Here is a 20,943-nt window from a genome sequence, read left to right as displayed (position 1 = left end):
TGAGCTTGACACTGATACTTTGTTCTCCTTCCAAATGACCCCCTTTCCAATGCATGGCTTGAGAACCAGATGGCTCATTTTGTTCACATGGCCCGTGGCTATGACAGGGTGAGCATAGCTCTGCAATATTCTAATCATTGGCCTGCACATGCCTTCCTTCATTTCTTTTTTCCCCCATCATTTCATATATTATTTAAAATACCAGGTCAAACCACACCTAGTGTCGGTGGAGTAGGCCCCTTTGTGTGGGTTTTGTAGGGATGAGAAAGTTCTCCTGGTGTCTAGGATGATAGGCTCTGCCTGTCCTGTGGATGTCGTCTAGCAATGATGCAGCTAGGGCACAAAGATAAGGATGAGACACTCCTTGGGGCCAAGATATTAACCCAGAAGGAGAAAAGATAATTGATGTCCCTGGAGTGCAGTTTCTGCCTAGATTTTGCTAAGTGGGCATTTGTGTTTGTTTTGTTCTTTTACATCTTTGCTAGAAGAAGTGACACAGGGGTACCACAAGCCACTTGTGAACATCCATTTTGTGCGGTCAGGCTTCTGAGCCAGAGAACAGGACACACACACACCCCAGCAAGTGCTGGGTAATGGGGCCCTACTGATAGGCTTGGGAGGAAAAGCAAAGGGCCAGGGAGGAGAAAACCTAGGCTCAGCTTCCACCCTGCTGCCGCCTTTCTCTGTGGCTCTGAACAAGTGGCCTCAGCTCTGCAGGTATCACACGTAGAGGGAGCTCAGAAAATGTTTGCCAACTGATCATATGGATATTCCTGTGTGATAGAACTCATGCCACTTGATAAGCTCTATTTCCTTTTAGAAATAAACAACCTTTTGGAAAGAGAGATAAGCTCTGGATAGTCATTCTTTGTAGAGCTATTACATTAGACAAATTTGTAGTTTAACAAGGAAGCAGATTTGATTTCTAGATGCTGGGTATGAAGGTTCAACCACAGCAGAACGTACCGTGTGTGTCTGTTACTCCAATAGTTTTCTGGTGCCTGGCTCCAAGACCACCAGCCAAGGAAGAAAACACCAAGTCTCAAGAACAAATGTCCTTTCTCATCTCCCACCCCCACCGTCTGTGTATCAAGAAAAGCTACTCAACAAAAAGTAAACAATTTGTTCCCATCATGTCAAACCTTCAAAAGGCAGGAAGCCAATCACTAAACTAGATCTTGCAAAAGAGTTCAGCTACCACATTTGTGGTTTCCAAAGAAGATCTCCCCAATGCTTGGTGAGCAGACAGTTTGTTCTGTTGTGTCGCATAGAATTCGAAACAGTAAATATTTACTGTGGACTTGTTACATCTCAGGCTCTGCTGGGGACTGCACGTCCCTGCCCTCAAGTCTACCTAGCAGGGAGACGAGGTCTGGACCCAGATTCTAGCAGTATAAGGCAGGGAGGGTATGTAAACAAGGGTCTGAGAGAACAGATCCCTAGGGTCTTCTAGGAATTCGGGGAAGCTTAGAGGGCAACAGAGACCCTGCTGCCGGTGGTGGTCAGGCCGCACCAGGAAATTTGCCCGTCATCATTCTTTCCTTTCTTTCACTCTCTTCCCCAGCACTGCAAACCTCCTCTTTCTCACCTGGATTTGCACATGTGCCACCGTGCCTGACTACTCTGCCCCCTCACGCCCCTCTCTTCTTCTCCAGCCCACAGACACCTCCACGGGGCACCAGGTCATCCTCAGCAGCAATGCTTTTACAGGTTTGGCACCATCCTAGCACAGAGAGACGTATTTTACTGAAAACCTGAAATAAATTTACCTCTGGGAGCAGGACTCGGTCAGCACACACTTTCTCGTTCAAAGTATGGTCCCCAACCAGCAGCAGCACGGACGTCACCTGGAAGCCTGTTAGAAACCAGACTCTCAGGCCCCACTCCAGCCCTCCTGAGCCAGAATCCACATTTCATCAAGATGCCTGGGTGGTACCAGGGCATATTAAAGTTTGAGAAGCATCTGGCTAAAGCTTACTTATAATTGAGATCTTTTTTTTTTTCCAACATTCAAAGATAAGGTAAAATTTCCCCATGATCATCTCAGGACTTCTGACAGAACCACAAATGTTATCAAATCCATGTTTTTGCTTCCATTCTCCTAAAGCATCCAGGGAACTGCTCTTCTTCTGAAAACATGAACATTTGGCTGTCAGTTAATAGATTCGGAGGAAAATGACTAAAATTCTTGGTCTCAAGCCAAGAACTCTACCTTCCAGACTGAATTCAGGCAGCTGAGTGGGTCTGAAACCTGGTTTTCCCTGAATGCAGGAGAAAGATCATTTGGTGACAGAGTTTATATTTCAAAGGTCTGAGGAAGAGATTTGGAAGAAGCCCTCTCTCTGCTCTAATGTGAGCCCTTCTGTCTCGGTATCCTCATCTTCCCCTTTGGGGGACCCCCTCCCCAGGGCTTCTAGGGCCTCTCACCTCCTGCTGTCCGCGGTCTTCCTCTGCCACCTCCAGCCGTCTCTCAGCTTGGAAGGGACCAGAGGCGACATCTTGCTCTTACTCCTCTGGGTTGCCAGAGTTCACCCTAATGGCCCTGACATGTGGACATCTGCACTTGTCACCAGTAATGAGGAGCTCTCTCCATCCAAGCAGCTCCTTCTACTTCTGAATGGCTTTGGCTTTTCAAAGTTCTTTACAATGTCAACCCCACCTGAATCCTAAGGGAGCTGTCTTCTGAGAGTTCCACCTGGTTATTCAGGTGCCAAGTCCTCTACGTGGGAGAGTATTCCTGAAACCCAGGCTTCTCCAACTTTAAGTGTCTTCAAAACACCTGGGACCTGTTGTGAAGGAGTGAGGGAGAGCCACTGAGCTTTTCCTTTCTCAGGTTACTACAGTGCTCCTGATCTGAGTTTGAGTGGCGAGACGTGAGGTTTAATTAAATCTATCTTCAGGGCCACAAAGAACAAATCCACATGACCTGCTGTCATATCCTGGAACAGAAAATTGGGTCTTCCCCAAATCATCCATTTTTTTATATAGTTCCTTATGTGTCATGGCTTTGCATTTTCTTATTGTCTGATTAACTGTCTTTTGGAAATGTCCTAATGAGTGTTGACAAACCCTCTAACTGTGTGGCACCAAACCTGGAACACTCCAGCTTTGACTGAACAACCTTGGGGCAGAGCAGGATCTGGTTCAAATGAGTTCAAGACTGTACAATCTTGTTTAGGAATGACGTGGTCCTATGGATGGATATGAAGCCTAAAATCAATGAAGACCTCCATCCCTTCGCTTATAAGTACACCTGCCTTTCTTGCCACAATCATGGGAAAGTGGGTAATAAACTAATTCCTCATCCAAGGTAATAATAACTTGATATGTTATCCTTTAAGGGAACTTTGACAAGGCAATCCTAAAGAGGCAATGTCTTAGTCTAAAGGCAAACTCTTTTTTTTTTTTTTTTTTTTTTTTTTTGCGGTACCTGGACCTCTCACTGCTGTGGCCTCTCCCGTTGCGGAGCACAGGCTCCGGACGCGCAGGTTCAGCGGCCATGGCTCACGGGCCCAGCCACTCCGCGGCATGCGGGATCCTCCCGGACCAGGGCACGAACCCGTGTCCCCTGCATCGGCAGGCGGACTCTCAACCACTGCGCCACCAGGGAAGCCCTAAAGGCAAACTCTTTAGTGGTGTCATCCTAGGCCCCATGGCAAACAGGTAGGAGAGATGTGTGCCAGGGGGCTGCTCAAAGCTTACTGTGCCGTAGCTGCTTCCTCCACCCTCCCTGGGGCCCCAGACACAAGAAACACACAGTGCTTTGTTCTGTAGCCCCCAGGGCACGGGGAACAATTTCCACAAGAACTGGAGCAATTCATTTTTTCAAAGCAGCCACAGGCTAGGGAAGGGCTCATGAAGACAACTGGAGTCATTACTCCCAAAGCCAAGCCAACTAGGAAAGAAACCAGCTTGCAGGCGGAAATACCGGCCTCAGCCCAGGGAAGAAGTGAGGCGGCTGCACTACACTTTTCCCAGGAAAAAGCCAGGAACTTCACTCAGCATGGTGAGCTTGGAAGGAGAAAGATAAGGAGGAAACCAAGGCAAAGGTTTCCTCAGTGATCACTTAAGGAAAGCTGAAGGGGGGTTCCTGGGACAGGAAGTTAAAATGAAACTATTTTAGTTTCAGTTTTGCTGAAGCTGCAAGACAATAGTCTCCCCATAGCAGAGTGAAGTGTGGAGCTCTAGCAAAAAGAGGTGGTGGGAAGCCAGTTTTACCTGTGTAGATGACCACCCACATGCAGCCTGCAAAAGAAATTGTAGAGGTTGAAAAGCAGGTTGAATAGAAGATGAACTATGGAGAGAACTGCCCCACGTGATCCAAGAGCTTCAATGTGGCCGTGTGAATAGCTTGATATCTGTCCCTGGAGCTCAAGAGACACAATGGATTACTGCTTGATTTCCATGAGAAACCAAAAAGTCTGGCTGCTGTGATGGCAGGACAAAGGAGAGGTGTCTGCTGAGATCAGCCTGCACGCCCTGAGTTTGTTTGGGCAAAGGGTGTTTCTAAGGGACCAGATGCGGGCCATCAGAAGAGAGATCTGAAGTGGGATTATCTTAGATCCTTTCCATAGGACTGTCTGGAGGCACAAGGAGGCCTCAGCAGAAAGAAGTTAGAGATGTACCCACAGATGCCTTGAGGCTGTGGGAAGAACTGTAAGTGACCAGCCAGAGAAGAGTTACCTTTGTCCATGTCAAGGAACGTGCAGATGAGAGATGGTAGGATCACCAAAGGACCCATGCAAGAGCCCACAGGCTGCAGAATCAGCTTGAAACACCTGCCAGAACCAGGGAGGCTGATGCCAGCTCACAGCGGAATTAGTCAAGTAAAAACTCTCCTACCTCTTGCGTCTTCTCCTTCCCTCACTCTGATCAGGAAGGATTGGGAATCATTATTAGCTAGATAAGGAAGGGGCAAAAACATAGGGTTGGGCAGGAGGTGGAGAGAAGCCAACCATGCCCTCCTTTACTGCTGCAGGCAACTGGTCTGAAGCAGGGCTGAGCTGGGAATGGGGAGTAGTTCCATCTTTGAGTGAAATTTAAAGTTGGATGATCACACTGACCTGGACATATTAATCATTTACTAGAGAGTGTTTTGTTATCTGAAAGGAGCCAGAAAAGTCACGAGATTTGCCCTAAATTTCATCCATGGACAGGGAAGAAGTGGTCTCACAGGAGACTTTCATTTAAAGGAGAATGGGAGACATGAATTACGTGGCTTTATGATTCTGTCCATGGGTCATTGCTTGTTCAATGTAACAGTGACTTTAGGGTGTGCGAAGTGAAATCAGATCATCATCTGCTATTTTCATTGCAAGATTCACTGGAAGATACGTGAGCTTTACAATATGTTTCTGAGTCAACTAAGGTTTACAAGAGAGGCCAGATTCTTGACTGTCAGAACCAGAACATTATACATGAGCAACTCAGCCCATCATTTCACACAGGAAACTGAGGCCCAGAGACATGAGAAGACTTTCCCAAGCTCACACATATAGAGGCATCAAGAAAAACACAGAAGTATATAGCATCTGCTCACACAAACTATATTTAATTAGGTACATTTCTTTGTAAAGGCCAGATTTCTTCCTGTTTCCCAGGTCTCTGAGAGTTTAAAGTAAAACTGTAGACAAGGCTCTTGACAGGATGTGAGAAAAATCTATGCTTAGAATCTAACTTTATCCTTCCCTGATGTCCTCCTAGGCTTAAAACACAGCCACTCCTATTATAAGTATCGTTTTGTTGAATGCTCTAAGCCTGTCTGTGAGCACATACCTGCAAATGTAAGTTTTTCATTATTCATACTGGTTACTCAATACCTCAAAAACTTTCCTAAGCTCACATACATATTTGCCTTATTCCAAGACAGGGTCTCACATGGTGCTTGGAACAGAAAAGGTTCAGCAAGTGTTTGCAGAATGACATAATGGTTAGATTCCATTTCACTGTCTATGTGTTCTTTATGTATCAACAACACTGCTTCCAGAGAAAGAAAAAAGGCAACATGCTCATCCTTGGGAACCTGGAATCTAGAACCTGGACTCATGTTCAACTCCTTGCAAATCCATAACTCAGGGCCGCTAAGTGGGTAAGGAAGGAGCAGCCCATTGGGCAGACAACAGTGTGGCAAGTTTGCCCATGTGGCCTTGCTGCACTTCCCACTGGCCACTTCCCTATGCTGAGCTATTCTGGGGCTGGTGATACAAAAGGCATTCAGCCCCTGGGTCACTTTCTATCCTGTGACGAGAGAGAAACACTCTCACTGAAGGACATATGTGATTTATGGGCAGGTCAAATTCCTGCCACAATAGACACTCTGTTACACATTTTATTGACCTGGATAGGAATCTGAGGCCCCCAGACAGGACCAATGTAATCAATTCGTTAGCTCTTGTTTCTTCAGGATTTCTTTGTTCCTAGTAGTCCTTCAATTACTCAACGATGATGAATAAATGCTCAAGAGTCTTAATTAGAAGAGAGGAAAAAAATCACTTATTGCATGTGATGCGGTCTCATTGTCTAAATTCTAATAACATAGGCCTAGAAGCTATAATGTCAGCTCTCAGTAGCTGGAGCCATCTCTTCCCACTGCAGCCTGGGCAGGGACCATCGGGGTGTCCTTGGTCCTGGTCAGCCTTGACTGTTCCCTGGGTGCCCAGAGGAGCAGCCCGTGAGCTTCCAGCAGCAGAGCTCCCAGGAGCCCCCTTAGTGGCAGCCTCACCTGCCCCGGTAGGGCGGGGACACCTGGAACCACCTGCAGGCCCAGGAAGACAGACGGGCAAACCCTACCTGACTCCATCCTGTCTTCCTGGCTCTCAGGGGCTTCCTCGGAGGCGCTGGTGGCCCTGGGGAACGGCTGGTGGCTGAAGAGGTCGTCACACAGGAGGCTTCGGCACAGCTTGGCAAGGAAGCGGAGGACGTACCCAATACTGTTCACCACGGGCAGACTCCGCAGGTGTTGCTTCCCGTCAAAGGATGCGGAGACTGGAAGAGCACAGAGACAGCGACTTAGAGCGGGGCTCTGGAGAAAGCCGTCAGCCCGTCAGCCCTGGGGAAGAGGTTTTGGTTTGTTCAGTTTTGTTTTGTTTTCAACTAAGTTGTATTGGAATTTCACCTGTTTTTACACTAATGTCCTATTTCAGTTCCAGGATCTCATTCAGGAGACCACATCGGGTGTAGCTGTTGTGTGAACTCGGTCTCCTCGGGTCTGTGACTGTTTCACAGTCTTTTCTTGTTTTTCATGATCTTGACAGTCTTGAAGAGTACTGGTCAGGTATTTTGTAAAACGTCCCGCGATCTGGTTTGTCTGATGTTTTTCTTATGATTTTACCGGGGTTATGGGGTTTTGAGGAGGAAGACCACAGAGTCAGTGGGGGGTGGTACATGATAGCCACAGTTCATCACTGGGATGTTAACCTTTATCTCCTGGCCAAGACAGTGTTTGCCACATTTCTCCACTGTATTCTTTTTTTTTTTGCAGTACGTGGGCCTCTCACTGTTGTGGCCTCTCCCGTTGCGGAGCACAGGCTCTGGACGTGCAGGCTCAGCGGCCATGGCTCACGGGATCTTCCTGGACCGGGACACGAACCCATGTCCCCTGCATTGGCAGGCGGACTCTCAACCACTGCGCCACCAGGGAAGCCCTCCACTGTATTCTTTGTATTCTGTTCCTGGGAAATAAGTCACAAGGTCCTACCCACAGTTAAGGGCAGTGGAGGGATTAAGCTCTACCTCCTGGAGAGGGAAGAGTCTCTATATCATTTGGAATTCTTCTATAAAGGAAGACTTGTCCCATTTCCTCCATTTATTTATTTGTTTATTCATCAATATCAGTGCAGACTCAGTATATTTATTCTGGGGGAATTCCCTGGCGGTCCAGTGGTTGGGACTCAGCCCTCTCACTGCCGAGGGCCTGGGTTCGGTCCCTGGTTGGGGAACTAAGATTCCACAGGCCACGTGGTGCGGCCAAAAATAAATAAATAAGAGTTTAAAATATATATATTTATTTTGTGTTGTGGGTGGTCCAATACTATATTATGTATCTTATTGCTAAACTATTCCAATTTTTGTCTTTGGGATCTTACAGACTGACTCCTGTGTCCCTATGACATACTCTCATTTATTTTAAGCAACTCTAGATAGATAGATCTAGATCAATAGGTAGGTCTAGATAGATATGCCTAGATCTAGACATATAGGTATATTCAAATAAACCTGAGTTCATACTGAGGTCTCCAGCTCTTAACGCAGCACCACAGTGTTCAGGGTTCATTCGGCCTAAAGGGGAGGAGTCTTTATAAAAGAACAATAATGTCTCCACAGTGACGCTAGATCAAACTCATTTTCTCTAGGGTGACCAGAATTTAGGAGAAACACCTGGTTCTTCCAGCCCAGAGCATGTTTCTTTGTAATCCTCCTCACAGCCCTCTGCTGCTGCATGAAGCTCGCACAGCAGCTCCAGGGTGCAGAACACAGGAGAAGATCCCCAGCAGGACATTCTGCCCCCACCTGGGCTCTGCCCTCAGCACCGGCACCTGGAAGGCAGCCTGGATTTTTATACTATATCTCTCAAAGGCTAGCACACTGTAAGGGCGGGGGCAGGGCGACCAGAGCGAAAAGACAAACAACAAAAAAACTCCACACCCATTTAAATTAGAAATCAAAACAATCTATTTCTTTTGTGTAGCTTTTTATAGTTTGACAAGAGCTTTCACACCTATCACCTCATTTAGGCGTTCTGACTGTCCTGTGAGGACAGTGGAGAAAAGGTTATGACTCCATAATATGGATGAGGAAACTGAGGAGAAGGCCTAGAGCATTTTTTTCCAGCTCATGAGGCCTATAAGTGGCACTTGCCTGTCACTTTAATACTCCAGGTGACTCAGATTAGGAGAGCCAGCAAAGAGCTGCTTAGATGCTCAGTAAGGGGGTCATCCTGGCCACTCGAACACTCTGGAAATTCCCTCTTAGGTGGGCACTGCTGCTTGCCTCCGATACCTTGAAAGAGTAGGTGTGCTGGAAACTGAACCCACAGCAGGAAGGTCTGGGTCATCAGGCCTGTGCCATAAATCAGTGTGTATACATTCCCAGAGGTGCCTGGATGGTCACATAGCAGGAAAATTCCACCTCCTGGAAGCAGACATGGAATTCGTGAGATGACGAAATCTAGCCCTCTGGGAGAGTGTAACTAAGGCAGAGCGTCCCAACAGGTGTGCTAGGAATGGGTCATGGGTACTGAGATACTACTCCCCCTCAGCCTTTGGGGTGGCCCAAGGCCCAGCCACAGCAGGTTAAATTCCCTTAGCCCATGGTACCAGCACCAGTGTTCACCATTGTCTACATGTTGTGCCATGGGGATGTTTAGAAAGCAGTGCCCTAAGGATCAGGTTCTAGGTGGAGAGTAGGAGAGTCTGACTCTTCCTCCTGAGTCCCTCCCTAAACCACCTTGGGGCTAGCACCACCTTGCTGGGCTGCCACATCACCATCAGAAACGTGGACGCCCAACTTGCCACCTCACAACCTAAGGAGGCGGCATGAGGAGGCCCCTCAGCGCTACTGCATTCTCCATGACCAAGTCCTCAGCTCCAGCCTTCCTGGGAATGCTTCAGCCAAGGGAAACTTGGCAGGGCTCTGCCCGCTCATGCATTGGTGCCAGGCACTGCAGAGCCTCCTCCCCAGCACCAAGGCCCCTGAGGCTGCAGAAAAGCTGAGCAGGAGAGCAGGGAGAACGGGGTCGGCTCTCCCAGCTTGGGGGGCAGGGGCCACAAAGAGCTCAGACGGGATTTGCTCAAGAGTGGGGACACACGGTACAGGAGGAGCTTTCTCTTAGCACTGGGTCTGCGTCTTGAGCCCTGCTGTTTAGCAAGGAAACGGACAAGGCCTTCAACCTCAGAGGGCAGTGCAGGGTCAAGAACCTGGCTCTCAGAGAGGACAGCCAAGGAGCTCTCAGAGGCCTGACAGCAGGACTCTCCTCCTGGCCTCTTTGGTGCAGTACTTCTTTGTCCTGTCTCTCCGCACATCTGCTGAAGTCTCTTAAAAGTCACCCTGGGTCAGACACATGCACCCAGACCTTGCCAAGTTCTATTTTAATCAATTACCAGCAAGTCAGACCCAGCTTCCTGCTCACAGGGAGCTCCAGAAGGAGGGCTGAATCAATCAGAGCTGGTAAAGCTGTGTTGGAAAAACCTCCCCATCTGCAAGCCCTCGGGATCAATCTGGAGTTAAATAAAACACTTATGCTTTGGTTTTCCAGGGCGTAGCCACATTAAAGGCCCCTCTCCCCGACCCTTTCTTAGTCGGCCAGCAGGGTCACCTGCACTGCCCTGTGGCTGGGGAATTGTATCCCTTTTCCCTGGTGATATGGAGGCTGTGTCTATGATGCTGGGCTAGAGAAGACACCAGGCTGTCCCCCTGGAGTCAAAGCATCTTGCAAAGGCCTGGAGCTCCAGGGCTTAAGGGCAGGTGGTAACAACCACTGTGCATGTGGAGAGCCTCGGGTAAGACAGACAGAGCCTCTGAGGGGAAATATTTGAAGGGGGCAGAGCTCCCAATTCTGCCTCAGACTTGTGGTGACAGTTTCCACTCCCTCTGGATGCTGTTGGGTTGCGGTGGAAAATGGAGGACGGTGGTGACAATGGGAGATAGGATTGACCCTGAAGGCTCTTGTTTAAAAAAAAAAAAATGTCCTGTGAGGTGGGGTTTAGACCATGAACTTTCCCCACTTCCCTGCATGGTGTTAAGTGCTATGAATAAGGAATAAAGCAGAGGAAGGGAGAATAAATAGTGACAAGGGCTGATGTGTTAGACATGTGGTCAAGGAAGGGCTTTTTGATAAGGTGGCATTTGAGTAGGAATCTGAAGGAACTCCAGGAGCCAGTCACATGGACAGTTGGGGAAAGAGCATTCCATAAAGAGAGAACAGCAGGTGCAAAGGCCCTGAGGCAGGAGGAGCATGGTTGGAGGACACAGGAATGAAGCCACTGTGGCCAGAGCAGAGTTTGGGACTCAATAGAAGTGGCCAGGAGATCAAGGAAGTTCCCAGAACCAGGTCACATAGGACTTGGAGGCCCTTGTAAGGATGTGGGCTTTTTCTCAGAGTGACATGGGAGCCATTGAGGGTTTGGAGAAAAGGAGGGGCATGATCTGACTTAGATTTTGAAAGAACCAGAATCGTGAAAGGATTCTGGAGATATTTTGAAGTTGATTCTGAAAGGATTCTGGATATATTCTGCAGTTAGGACAATAGGATTTATTGATGGGTTGGAAGTGGGAGGTGAAAGAGGCAAGTCAAGGGAGAGGATTCAGATGTCCAGTCTTCTTATCCAGATCTGGAAGTATCTTCTCCTCAAGTCCCAAGACACACCTTCGGCACACAGGCTCACTTAAGGACCCTGGAGCCCAGAAGATGGGGACAGACCCTGGCCACAGTCCCCCAAGCCTGATTACAGCTATTTTCCTCTTTGGAGACACACCCATGGCCCTCCTCATACGGCCTGCTCCAGGGCTTTACCTGACACCATCTCACCACCGTAGCCCTGCTTGACCAGGGAGAAGACCAGCTTCTGCTGGTGGGCACAGTCGATGCACGCTTGCACGGCCTGCTGCAGGACAGCCGACGGCCTCTCGGGCCCAAAGTGCTCGGGGAGCTGCTGTACCTTCCTCCTCTCCAGGTACGGCCCTGCGTTGGCTTGCTTGTTGATGTAGAGGCAGACTGTGGAAACAGACCCACAAAGCCCTCAGCATCGAAGCACATCAGGCCAGGGGCGGCTCCCTTGCACACTGGGGAGGCCTCAGCCATGTCCCCTTGGCCCTGGTCTTGGGAAAGCAAAGGCCAAAGTGGGACCAGTTCTTCCCAACTTAAGAAGTAAAAGAGGCAATAGACTCAATCACCTCCAGCTGCCAGGGCTTGCTCTCAGAAAGGCCTCCTGGTTGGGAAGAAATAGGCATGTCCTCTCTGATGTACTCAAATCTGAATTGTAGACGATTATGGACAATTGTGGACCATGTATATAAATGTATTTATGTGCTGGGAACATACACAAAATCTTCCCTTCTCCTCCCAGGAAGCTATCAAGCTATATATAATGTTTGCCATTTTTTTGGTTAACCTTCAGTAATTAAAAAAAATCAACATGTTGCTAATTACTCCAAAGACTATATATTCGATGAAATTCTAAAGAGGATTCTACTTACAATCTCAGGGTAATGAACACTCAGCAGTCCATTTAGGTGAGCCCAACCAATGGTCCCCACACTTTTAAAGTAATATACCCCATTGGTAAAAAAATTTTTACCACATGCCCTAACATGTGTTTATTTATTTATAGATTATATACATTCTCAACCGTATTAAGGTATTACATACATTTTAAAGATGTAACCAAAAAATAGAAAATTTTAAAGGATGAGATAAAAAGAAATATTAATAGTAGGTGTCATATTTTCTTCCACATGTTAATGGCTCCTCTTATGTCTCCCCCTGCCCCCAGCCCAGGTATGAGCATCTTACCCTGGGGGCCACTAGTGCAGAGAAGCGTTAAAGAGGGACTGTAAGAGGAGACCATTAGGACTTTGGAAGGATTAAACAGTAACAACAAAGTTGAAGAAAATTAGTTTTTATTGAGCACCTACTATATTCCAGGCACTGTATATCCTTTATCTTGTTTGATTCTCAAGATAAGCCTGAGAATTAAATATCATTACTTCCTCTACTAAAGAAGAAACTGAGGTTAAAAGTGGTTAGTGGCTGCTCAGAAAGTGTAATTAATGGTGCAATAGGGATTTTAACTAACATCTTTCTGATGTCATGGCCTGTGCTCTTTTCACTCTACCAGGCTTCCTTCTTCAACTAATCCCACATGATTAAGGAAAATCTAATTGCTAAGGGACCTTCATGCCAGGCAGTGTGCTAGGCCCTACAGAGAAAATCTACATAATCCCTGACTTCAGAGAACTTAGGGCCCAGAAGGGGAGACAGACCTACTCAGAGAATTACAGGAAGTGATGTGTGACCTTGGCTGCAAGAAACATTAGGGAGATGCTAGGAGAGCCCGTCCTGGGAACCTTGGCAGGAAAGTTAGTGAACACTTTCTGGAGGGAGGTACCTGAGCTGAGGTGCAAGGGAGGAATAGGTTGACCCTAGAGGAAAGATCATTCCAGAAGAAGGAAAGAGAATATGCTACGATCCTATGATGGGCCCTAAAAACTAAGAGCAGGGCCTTGTTGGCCATACTACAAAATTTGGTCTTTACCTAACAGCATTAGGGCACTGAGGGATTTAAGTGGGATGGGGCTGCGGATGGTTTGTGATGAGGGGGAACTATGGATGTGTATGTGTGTGTGTGTGTGTGTGTGTGTGTGTGTGTGTGTGTGTGTGTGTGTGTGTGTGTGTGAGAGAGAGAGAGAGAGAGAGAGAGAGAGAGACACCATCCGACTGCTGTTACTTTTAAGATGGAACTGTTGGTTGGTGGACGCCCCATGAGGGAGACTGGGCCGAGCTCCACCCTGAACTGGACTGGAAGGCACTGGGTGGGATTGAGGGGCATTGAGATCCTTAGGAGATCTGGAAGTACAAACACAGGGATAGAAACTCTTCAAGGTGAGCAGGCTCACTGTTGGTGCAAAGTAGACGCGGCTCTGAAGACAGTCTGGGCCGCCAACCACTCTTTCTAGCCTCCACCCACCCACAGCAACCAGCTGAACCCAAGATGTATTGAAAATCAATTTTAAATAATCCAAGCTGTGAGACACTGAACTCCTGTTCTCAGAGAATTTGGTCATCCTATCTACTGTCCAACTGACACACTGAATCCTTCATTTGAGCGACCTCAGTGGCAGCTCTCTAGTTCACAAAGTAACTTTAGCTGGCGGGCAGGCCATCCCAGCCTTGGAGTTCATTCGCCTCACCTACCTGTGAGAGCCTGTGGCGCTGCCAAACTGGGTATGGTGGCTGCATCCTGAGGGATGGAGCTGAGGTCGGGCTCCGGCGTGCTCCGCGGGGGCGAGAGGGCTAAAGGCGTCATGAGAACCCGAGACTTGAGCTGCAAGAGAGAACCCAGGGAGTCAATGAAAATCTGGAGATGCTCTGTGCACTTTCCCAGGATCCTTCCGGGGCTCAGTTAACCACTGCTACTCTGTCATTCTTCCACACCTTTCTATCGTGTAGCTTTGGGGGCTGAACTTCAGATTCAAGTTCATGATCAAGATTCAAGTTTGGGTCACACCTAGAGGTCAGCTCTGCACCCCGTCCTTACAGTGGAGCCACCCAGGAAATGACTGTGTCAGGCAGAGGGTGTGGGACACACAGAGGTGTGAGGAATTGCAGCCTATAAGCCTCCTGAGTGCAGGATGCAGGGTTGGGGACAGTTCCCAGCCTGAGCCCCTGTGCTCCTGAGGTTCCTGTGGACAGCTCTTTCCTGACAGCCACCCAGTGACCAATCCTGAGGCTTTGCTCACTCTGCTGAGTTTTCTGTTCACAAAGATCACTGGGTCCTGCTAGAAGAGACAGCAGGAGCCATTCTTCCAAAAGGTGACATGCTTCTCAGGGTTTATTTCCTGCAGTGGAGACCATCAAAGGCTGATGCTGCTGGTCTATGGACCACACTTTGAGTAGCAAGGGTGTACATTCTGTTGTTAATGTATATGCAATCCCCATCCATATCCTAACTGGATTCCTGGATTTTTAGGATGTAATAATAATAGTAGTCATGGAGAAATAGTATTCCTACTGCTAGTTATCCAACCATTCTACATTCATTCATTCAAGTCATACCAGTGTTTAAGGGGAAAACATTCCAGTGAATGAGAATACCAACTGCAAAGGTCCTGAGGCAGAGCATGCCTGGAGTGTTTGTGCCACATTAAGGAGGCAAGAGTGAGATTGGAGAGGTGGTAAAACCACGGGGCTCTGCAAGACACCGTAAGTTCTTTGACTTTTGCTCTGAGCTCTTCTGAGCAGAGAAACTACAGAATCTAAACTGACATTTTAAACAATCTTTCTTACTGTTGTGTTGAGAAGAGACGAAAGGAGCAAAAGTGAGAGGACCACTAATCTAGAGTAGATGAGCGAAGATGGTAGGTTGGATCAGGGTGAGAGCAGTGGAGGTGAAGAGAAGGGGACAGATTCTGGACAGATTTTGAAGGTGGAACCAGAAGGACGTTCTGACACACTGGACGTAGTGTGTGAGAGAAAAAGAAAGAAGTCAAGGATGACTCCGAGGGTTTGGGCCAGGGAGTTTGCAGGTGGGGGAAGGAGGAGGGGAGAGTGGAGACAACGAGGGAAGGTCGGGTTGATTTTGGACATGTCAGGCTTAAGATGCTTAGATCCAAGAAGAGATGGTAAGTAGGCAGGTATGTATACTGGACTACGGAGTTCTGAGGGAAAGTCTAAACGGAGAACTAATTTTGGAATCGTAAGTAGCGAGTTGATATTTAAGGCCATGATAATGAATGAGATCATCAGAGAATTGAGGGTAGGTGGAGAAGAGGAGGATCCATTCATTGAGCCCTGAAGGACTCCAACATGAAGAAGTCGGAGAGAGAGGGGTGAACAGCAAAAGAAACCAGGAACTCTATCCAGCGGAGTAGAAAGAAAAGCAGGAGAGCATGGCACTGCGGGGACAAGATGAAGAAAGTGTCTCATGGAGAAGAGAGTAACCAACCATGTCAAATGCTCGGTCAGACGTGGAGGACCAGAAGTGGCCACATAGTAACTTTTCGAAATGAGATGCTGTGGTGCAGTAGGTGAGATGAGAACCTGATTGGAATAAGCTTAAGAAATAGTGGGAAGAGAGGCACTGGATCAGGAAGTAAAGCCAACTCTTGCAAGGAGTCTTGTCTTAAAAAGGAGTGGCCAATTAGCCACAGCAGCAGGAAAAGTAGGACTGAAAGATTTTTGCCCCACAATGAGATACCACCTCACACCCATTAGGATGGCTACTATAAAAAAAATAAGATTTAAATTAAAAATAACACATGTTGATGAGGATGTGGAGAAACTGCAACCCTTGTGCACTATTGGTGGGAATGTAAAATGGTGCATTCCTCAAAAAATTAAAAATAGAATTACCCAGAAATTCCACTTCTCAAAGAATTAAAAGCAGGGTCTCCAAGAGATATTTGTACACTCATGTTCACAGCAGTATTATTCATCATAGTCATTGCAGAAGCAACAACAAACGTCCATCAGCAGATGAATGGATAAACAAAATGTGGTATATACATACAAGGAAATATTATTCAGCCTTAAAAAGGAAGAAAATTCCGACACATGCTACAACATGGATGAAACTTGAGGACATTATGCTAAGTGAAATAAGCCAGGTACAAAAAGACAACAACTGTATGATTCCACTTATATGAGGGACCTAGAGCAGTCAAATGCACTTAAACAGAAAGAAGAATGGTGGCTGCTAAGGGATGGAGGGAGGGGGAAAGGGAGAGTCGTTGTTTAATGAGTATAGAGTTTCAGTTTTGCAAGGTGAAAACGTTCTGGAAGTTGGATGCACAGCGATGTGAATATACTTAAACTACTGTACTGTACACTTAGAAATGGTTATGATGATAAATTTTATGCCATGTGGTTTTTATCACAATTACTTTTTAAAAAAAATTTATTTATTTCATTTTTATTTTTGGCTGCGTTGGGTCTTTGTTGCTGCCCGCGGGTTTCTCTAATTGCAACGAGCCGCGGGGCTACTCTTCATTGCAGTGCGCAGGCTTCTCATTGCAGTGGCTTCTCTTGTTGCGGAGCACGGGCTCTAGGCATGTGGGCTTCAGTAGTTGTGGCAGGTGGGCTCAGTAGTTGTGGCTCGCAGGCTCTAGAGTGCAGGCTCAGTCGTTGTGGTGCACAGGCTTAGTTGCTCCGCAGCATGTGGGATCTTCCTGCACCAGGGCTCAAACCCATGTCCCCTGCATTGGCAGGTGGATTCTTAACCACTGCGCCACCACAGAAGCCCTATTTTTTTTTAATTTTTAAAAGATTTTTTGTTGTTGCTTTTGAGAAGGGGGAAATATGTTCTAATGCTGGTGGAAATAGCCCAGTAGAGAGGGAAAAATTGATGATACGGGGGAGTGTGTGGAGAACTGCTGGCATTGAACAGGTGAGAGAGGATAAGATTTAATGAACTGGGCTATGGCCTTAGACAGAAACAAGGACTTTTCATCTACTGCAGTAGGAAGGAAGGAGGAATATGAGGCTCTGGATTTGGGTGGATGTGGAGGTGGGAGCTTACAGAAGGCCTTTTGCAATGGCTTCTAATTTCTCAGTGATGCTGGAAGCTGTGTGTGAGGGTGGAGGAGGGTGGGTTAATGAGCTAGGAGGGTGGAAGGCCATGGGGGGAATGGAATGTGGCTGCTGAGCAGTATTGAGGGCACAGTGGGATGTGCGGAAATGAATTTAAATTAATTGCAATGAATTTAAAAGGAGACAGGCCAAAAGTGAGCATGTTGGCTACACAAGGCTGTATGTGCGCAGAGTCTGGGGCTCTTGCTAGAGATCCTGTACTAATCAGAAGCAGCAATTAACAATAGACAGTTCACCTTAATTTGAGATAACATTTGAAAGAATTAAAAGGCTCATCATGCAGCAATACCATACTAAGTATTATAAAAATAATTTAAAAGAAACTTCAGTGGTGGGACAGAGTAGATGGGAAACTTCCTGTGACTCAGTCTCCGTGACTATGGCAGGGTTCCCTCATCTGCCAAGTGTGAGGAGGGCTGCGGCCACTCTGCCTGTTTCCCAGGTCAGGCACCAACGGTTCTCCTGGTGGTCTCTCTAGGAGTGGTATCTCTAGGAAGGTACAGCTTGTGATGGAGAGGCTGGTGGTGACAGTCTCCAAAGGCTGTCAACAGGTTCTGGAAGAACCTTGGCTAAATCCTCCTTTACAGGCTTAAAGCCCTTCAATGCCCAACATACAGATAACGATATTGGTGGAGGAAAATAAACAGGATTAGTAAGTCATTTTCCCCCCTGTGTCCTCTAAGTAAATTACACAAAGATCCGTGTGATCCATCCTGAGGAAAATGACAATGATGATGATGAGAAAGAGGATGACGGCAGCTAAGACTTAGATAGCAGACACTGTTTACTGTTCATGTAAACTTCATAATGAGCCTAACCTTAATACTTGCTCACTATTTTAATATTTATTAGAGGGGGATCTGTCCATTGAACCCACCGCCAATGAAATAATATAGTTGGCTGTTACCGCTGCCCATAATTTCTGCCCAGGTGAAGCAATTAAAGGGATTAGAATAAGTCAGCTGGTTGCAGGAAAAACCTTACATATTCATTCAACCTGTAAAACAACTTCTGGGACTTTTGAACAAAGAAGGAATCTCATGCAACTGTGGGTGGTATGTGACTTTTAAAAAATATCCTTTTGGTAAGAGGATAAATCATCAGTAGGAATATCCTTTGACTCAGCATTCTGAAATTTCTATCTCATTGCTTAATATAAAGAATGAATCAAAAGTAAGGTAACCTAGAAAAGGGAGAGGGGTAGGTCATAGGGACACGGGAGTCAACTGAAAGAGCTTTCAATGGCCAAACCTGGAGCAACACGAGCAACAGATAAAGAAGGTAGTAGTGGGTTATAATTCAAAGTATACAGTGAATATCCATGACTCCATACTCACATAAATGAGTGACTGACTAAGTAAACACATGGGGAGAATCGACAGATCTTCCATGTATAAAAATTCCAAATATTTTATCGTGGAGTATAACTCCTCCTCCTTAAGTGTGGGCCACACAAAGTGACTTCCTTCCAAAGGGGACAGCATGGGAATGGGGGGAATAGTAACTTGACAGTGGAGAAACTGGTCACACACCACCTCAGCCAGGGGATCCAGACACCACCCACAGTGATAAACCATGTCGATAGTTCGCACCCTTGACAGGCCGTCATGGGAATGGCACCTTACCTCTGAGATCTTCTTTCCAAAAATCCATAACTCCCATCTAATCATGGGATAAACTTCAAAAAACCCAAGTTGCAGAACATTTTATAGAATACTTGACCAATACTCCTCAAAACTGCCAATGTCATCAAAAACAAGAAAAGTCTAAGAAATTTTCACAGCCCAGAGGAGCCTAAGGAGACATGATGACTAAATGTGATGAGGTATCCTGGATGTATTCTGGAACAAAAATAGGGGAAAACTAATGAATTTCAATAAAATATGGACCTTATTTAACAATAATGTATTGTTATTTGTTCACTAGCTGTGACAAATGTACCATAAAAATGGAAGATGTTAGCTACAGGAGGAACTAGGTGTCGGGTATATGAGAATCCTCTGTGTATTTGCAACACTTCTCTAAACCTAAAACTGTTCTAAAATATAGTTTATTTTAAAAATATTCAAAACAGAATCTGGCAGAATAAATTGGGGAAAATAAAGAGGAAGGAGGGAGGAGAGGCCTCTTTCTTGGCTGCATAAGACTGGAAGAAGATTTGCTGCCCAGGATGCCTTGCTCTGACATGCAGGAGCTAATCCTTGGCCTTCGAAGCCAACAGCCTGTACAGATGCTGGCAAAGTTGGCACCTTTACCTGAAATTCAAAACCTCGATCAAATGGGTATGGCGACTCCTCATCCAGGGCATGGTTGCCAGTGGCTGTGCTTTGCCTTCTTAAAGCATCATGGTGGGGTGAAGCAGAGGGGTAGAGGCGGCCCCTGCCAGCTGGAGTCTCCACCAAAGGGTCTGGGGAATCTGGGATCAGCTCATCTTTCTTTTCCATCCACAGATCCAAGATATGGGCCTGGAGAGTTTCTTGCTCCCGCTGTCTTCAGGGGAAGACCTTCTCTAAGACTTGCTAGAAAATCACTGCAAAGAGTTGGGAGGGGATTTGTCTGCAAACTGAGATGTATGGCCAGGGCACACTAAAGAAGAAGGGATCAGCTGATGTAAAATTCAAGAATTTTTCCAGAAATATGCAAGTGTGGAGAAACAGAAGTACTGACTAAAGAGTATTTGTTAGATTGACAACAAGAGGTTGGTAAATGAAGGATACAGACTGTGGTCGGGGGAAGTATGAAGATGTGTAGAGCCTGCCTGCACATCAGCAGAGGATGAAGCAGCAAAGCAAAACTAAAATAAGTTCAGGATAGCAGTAGGCACATGCAATGGAGCCTCACTAACCCTGTCCTCAGTCTCGCTACTTAGCCTTTCAGAGCCTACCTTTCCTCATCTGTAAGGTAAGGATAACAGCACCTTCTCGCAAGGATGTGACAAGAATGAAGTGTAAACATTTAGCATAGGGCTAGTGCAAAGTGAGAACTCAGTAAGTATTTCTGATCATTATTGCTGCTAGTATTATAATATTATTATTAGAAATTCCAGAAATACAAATGAGTTCCAAGTTTCTTGTTCATGTAGCCATGGCAGGAAAGGGAAATTGCCTGTCTTTCTTCTAGGACCCATCTACATTTTCTACACTTACCCACTTGGGATCACATCTTCCCAAATCTTTGAAGACCCACTCTCCTACCTTACACATTGCACACGATCCCCTTTAAGAAATGTTCCCAGTACGTTAAGTACTGCTTAGGCAGAAGCTGCCCTTTCCAAGTTGTATCATTTAAGCTAAGTCTAAAAAGGGAAAAAAATTCATTCCATGAGGCAGTCATTTACTCAACAAATATTTATTGAGCACCTACTGTGTGCAGGAAACTGTTGTAGGTGCTGAGGATATATCTGTAAATGGGGGAGATAAGGTCATTGTTCTTGATGAGGTAATATCATAGTGGAGGAAACAAATAAGAAACACAACAAAAATGTCAAATTGTGATAAGTACTACTCTGAGAAGTAAAATATGGGGATGTGATAAAAAGGGACCAGGTGACTAGGGTAGGCTGATAAGGAGGTGACACCTACATCAAGATCTGAATGACAAGAGGGAGGCTGAGGGCTTCCTTGGTGGCTCAGTGGTTAAGA

At 46.5% G+C, this 20,943-nt stretch overlaps 1 protein-coding gene across 7 annotated transcripts in view; it reads right to left on the bottom strand.

Moving 5' to 3' along the window:
• The window catches only part of SCML4 (Scm polycomb group protein like 4), a 107,502-nt gene that overhangs the window by 28,680 nt on the left and 57,879 nt on the right, over window positions 1-20,943 (bottom strand). For 6 of the 7 annotated variants that reach the window (XR_007470521.1, XR_004480600.2, XR_007470520.1 and 3 more), the window contains 4 exons: window positions 13,910-14,039; window positions 11,510-11,710; window positions 8,998-9,129; window positions 6,790-6,984 (listed from right to left, as the gene is read on the bottom strand). Coding sequence is in view for 4 of the 7 variants with exons in the window: in XM_049695308.1 (XP_049551265.1) it covers window positions 6,790-6,984; window positions 8,998-9,129; window positions 11,510-11,710; window positions 13,910-14,039 (658 nt within the window). In the remaining 3 variants the exon portion in view is untranslated. The remainder of the gene's footprint in view (window positions 1-6,789; window positions 6,985-8,997; window positions 9,130-11,509; window positions 11,711-13,909; window positions 14,040-20,943) is intronic. The other variant, XM_033418725.2, reaches the window with a different exon arrangement.

Source organism: Orcinus orca, chromosome 12 (assembly GCF_937001465.1).
Source record: "Orcinus orca chromosome 12, mOrcOrc1.1, whole genome shotgun sequence".
Classification (NCBI taxonomy): Eukaryota; Metazoa; Chordata; class Mammalia; order Artiodactyla; family Delphinidae; genus Orcinus; species Orcinus orca.
Note: the sequence above shows the minus strand (reverse complement) of the source record. Positions and strands in the feature narration are given on the sequence as shown.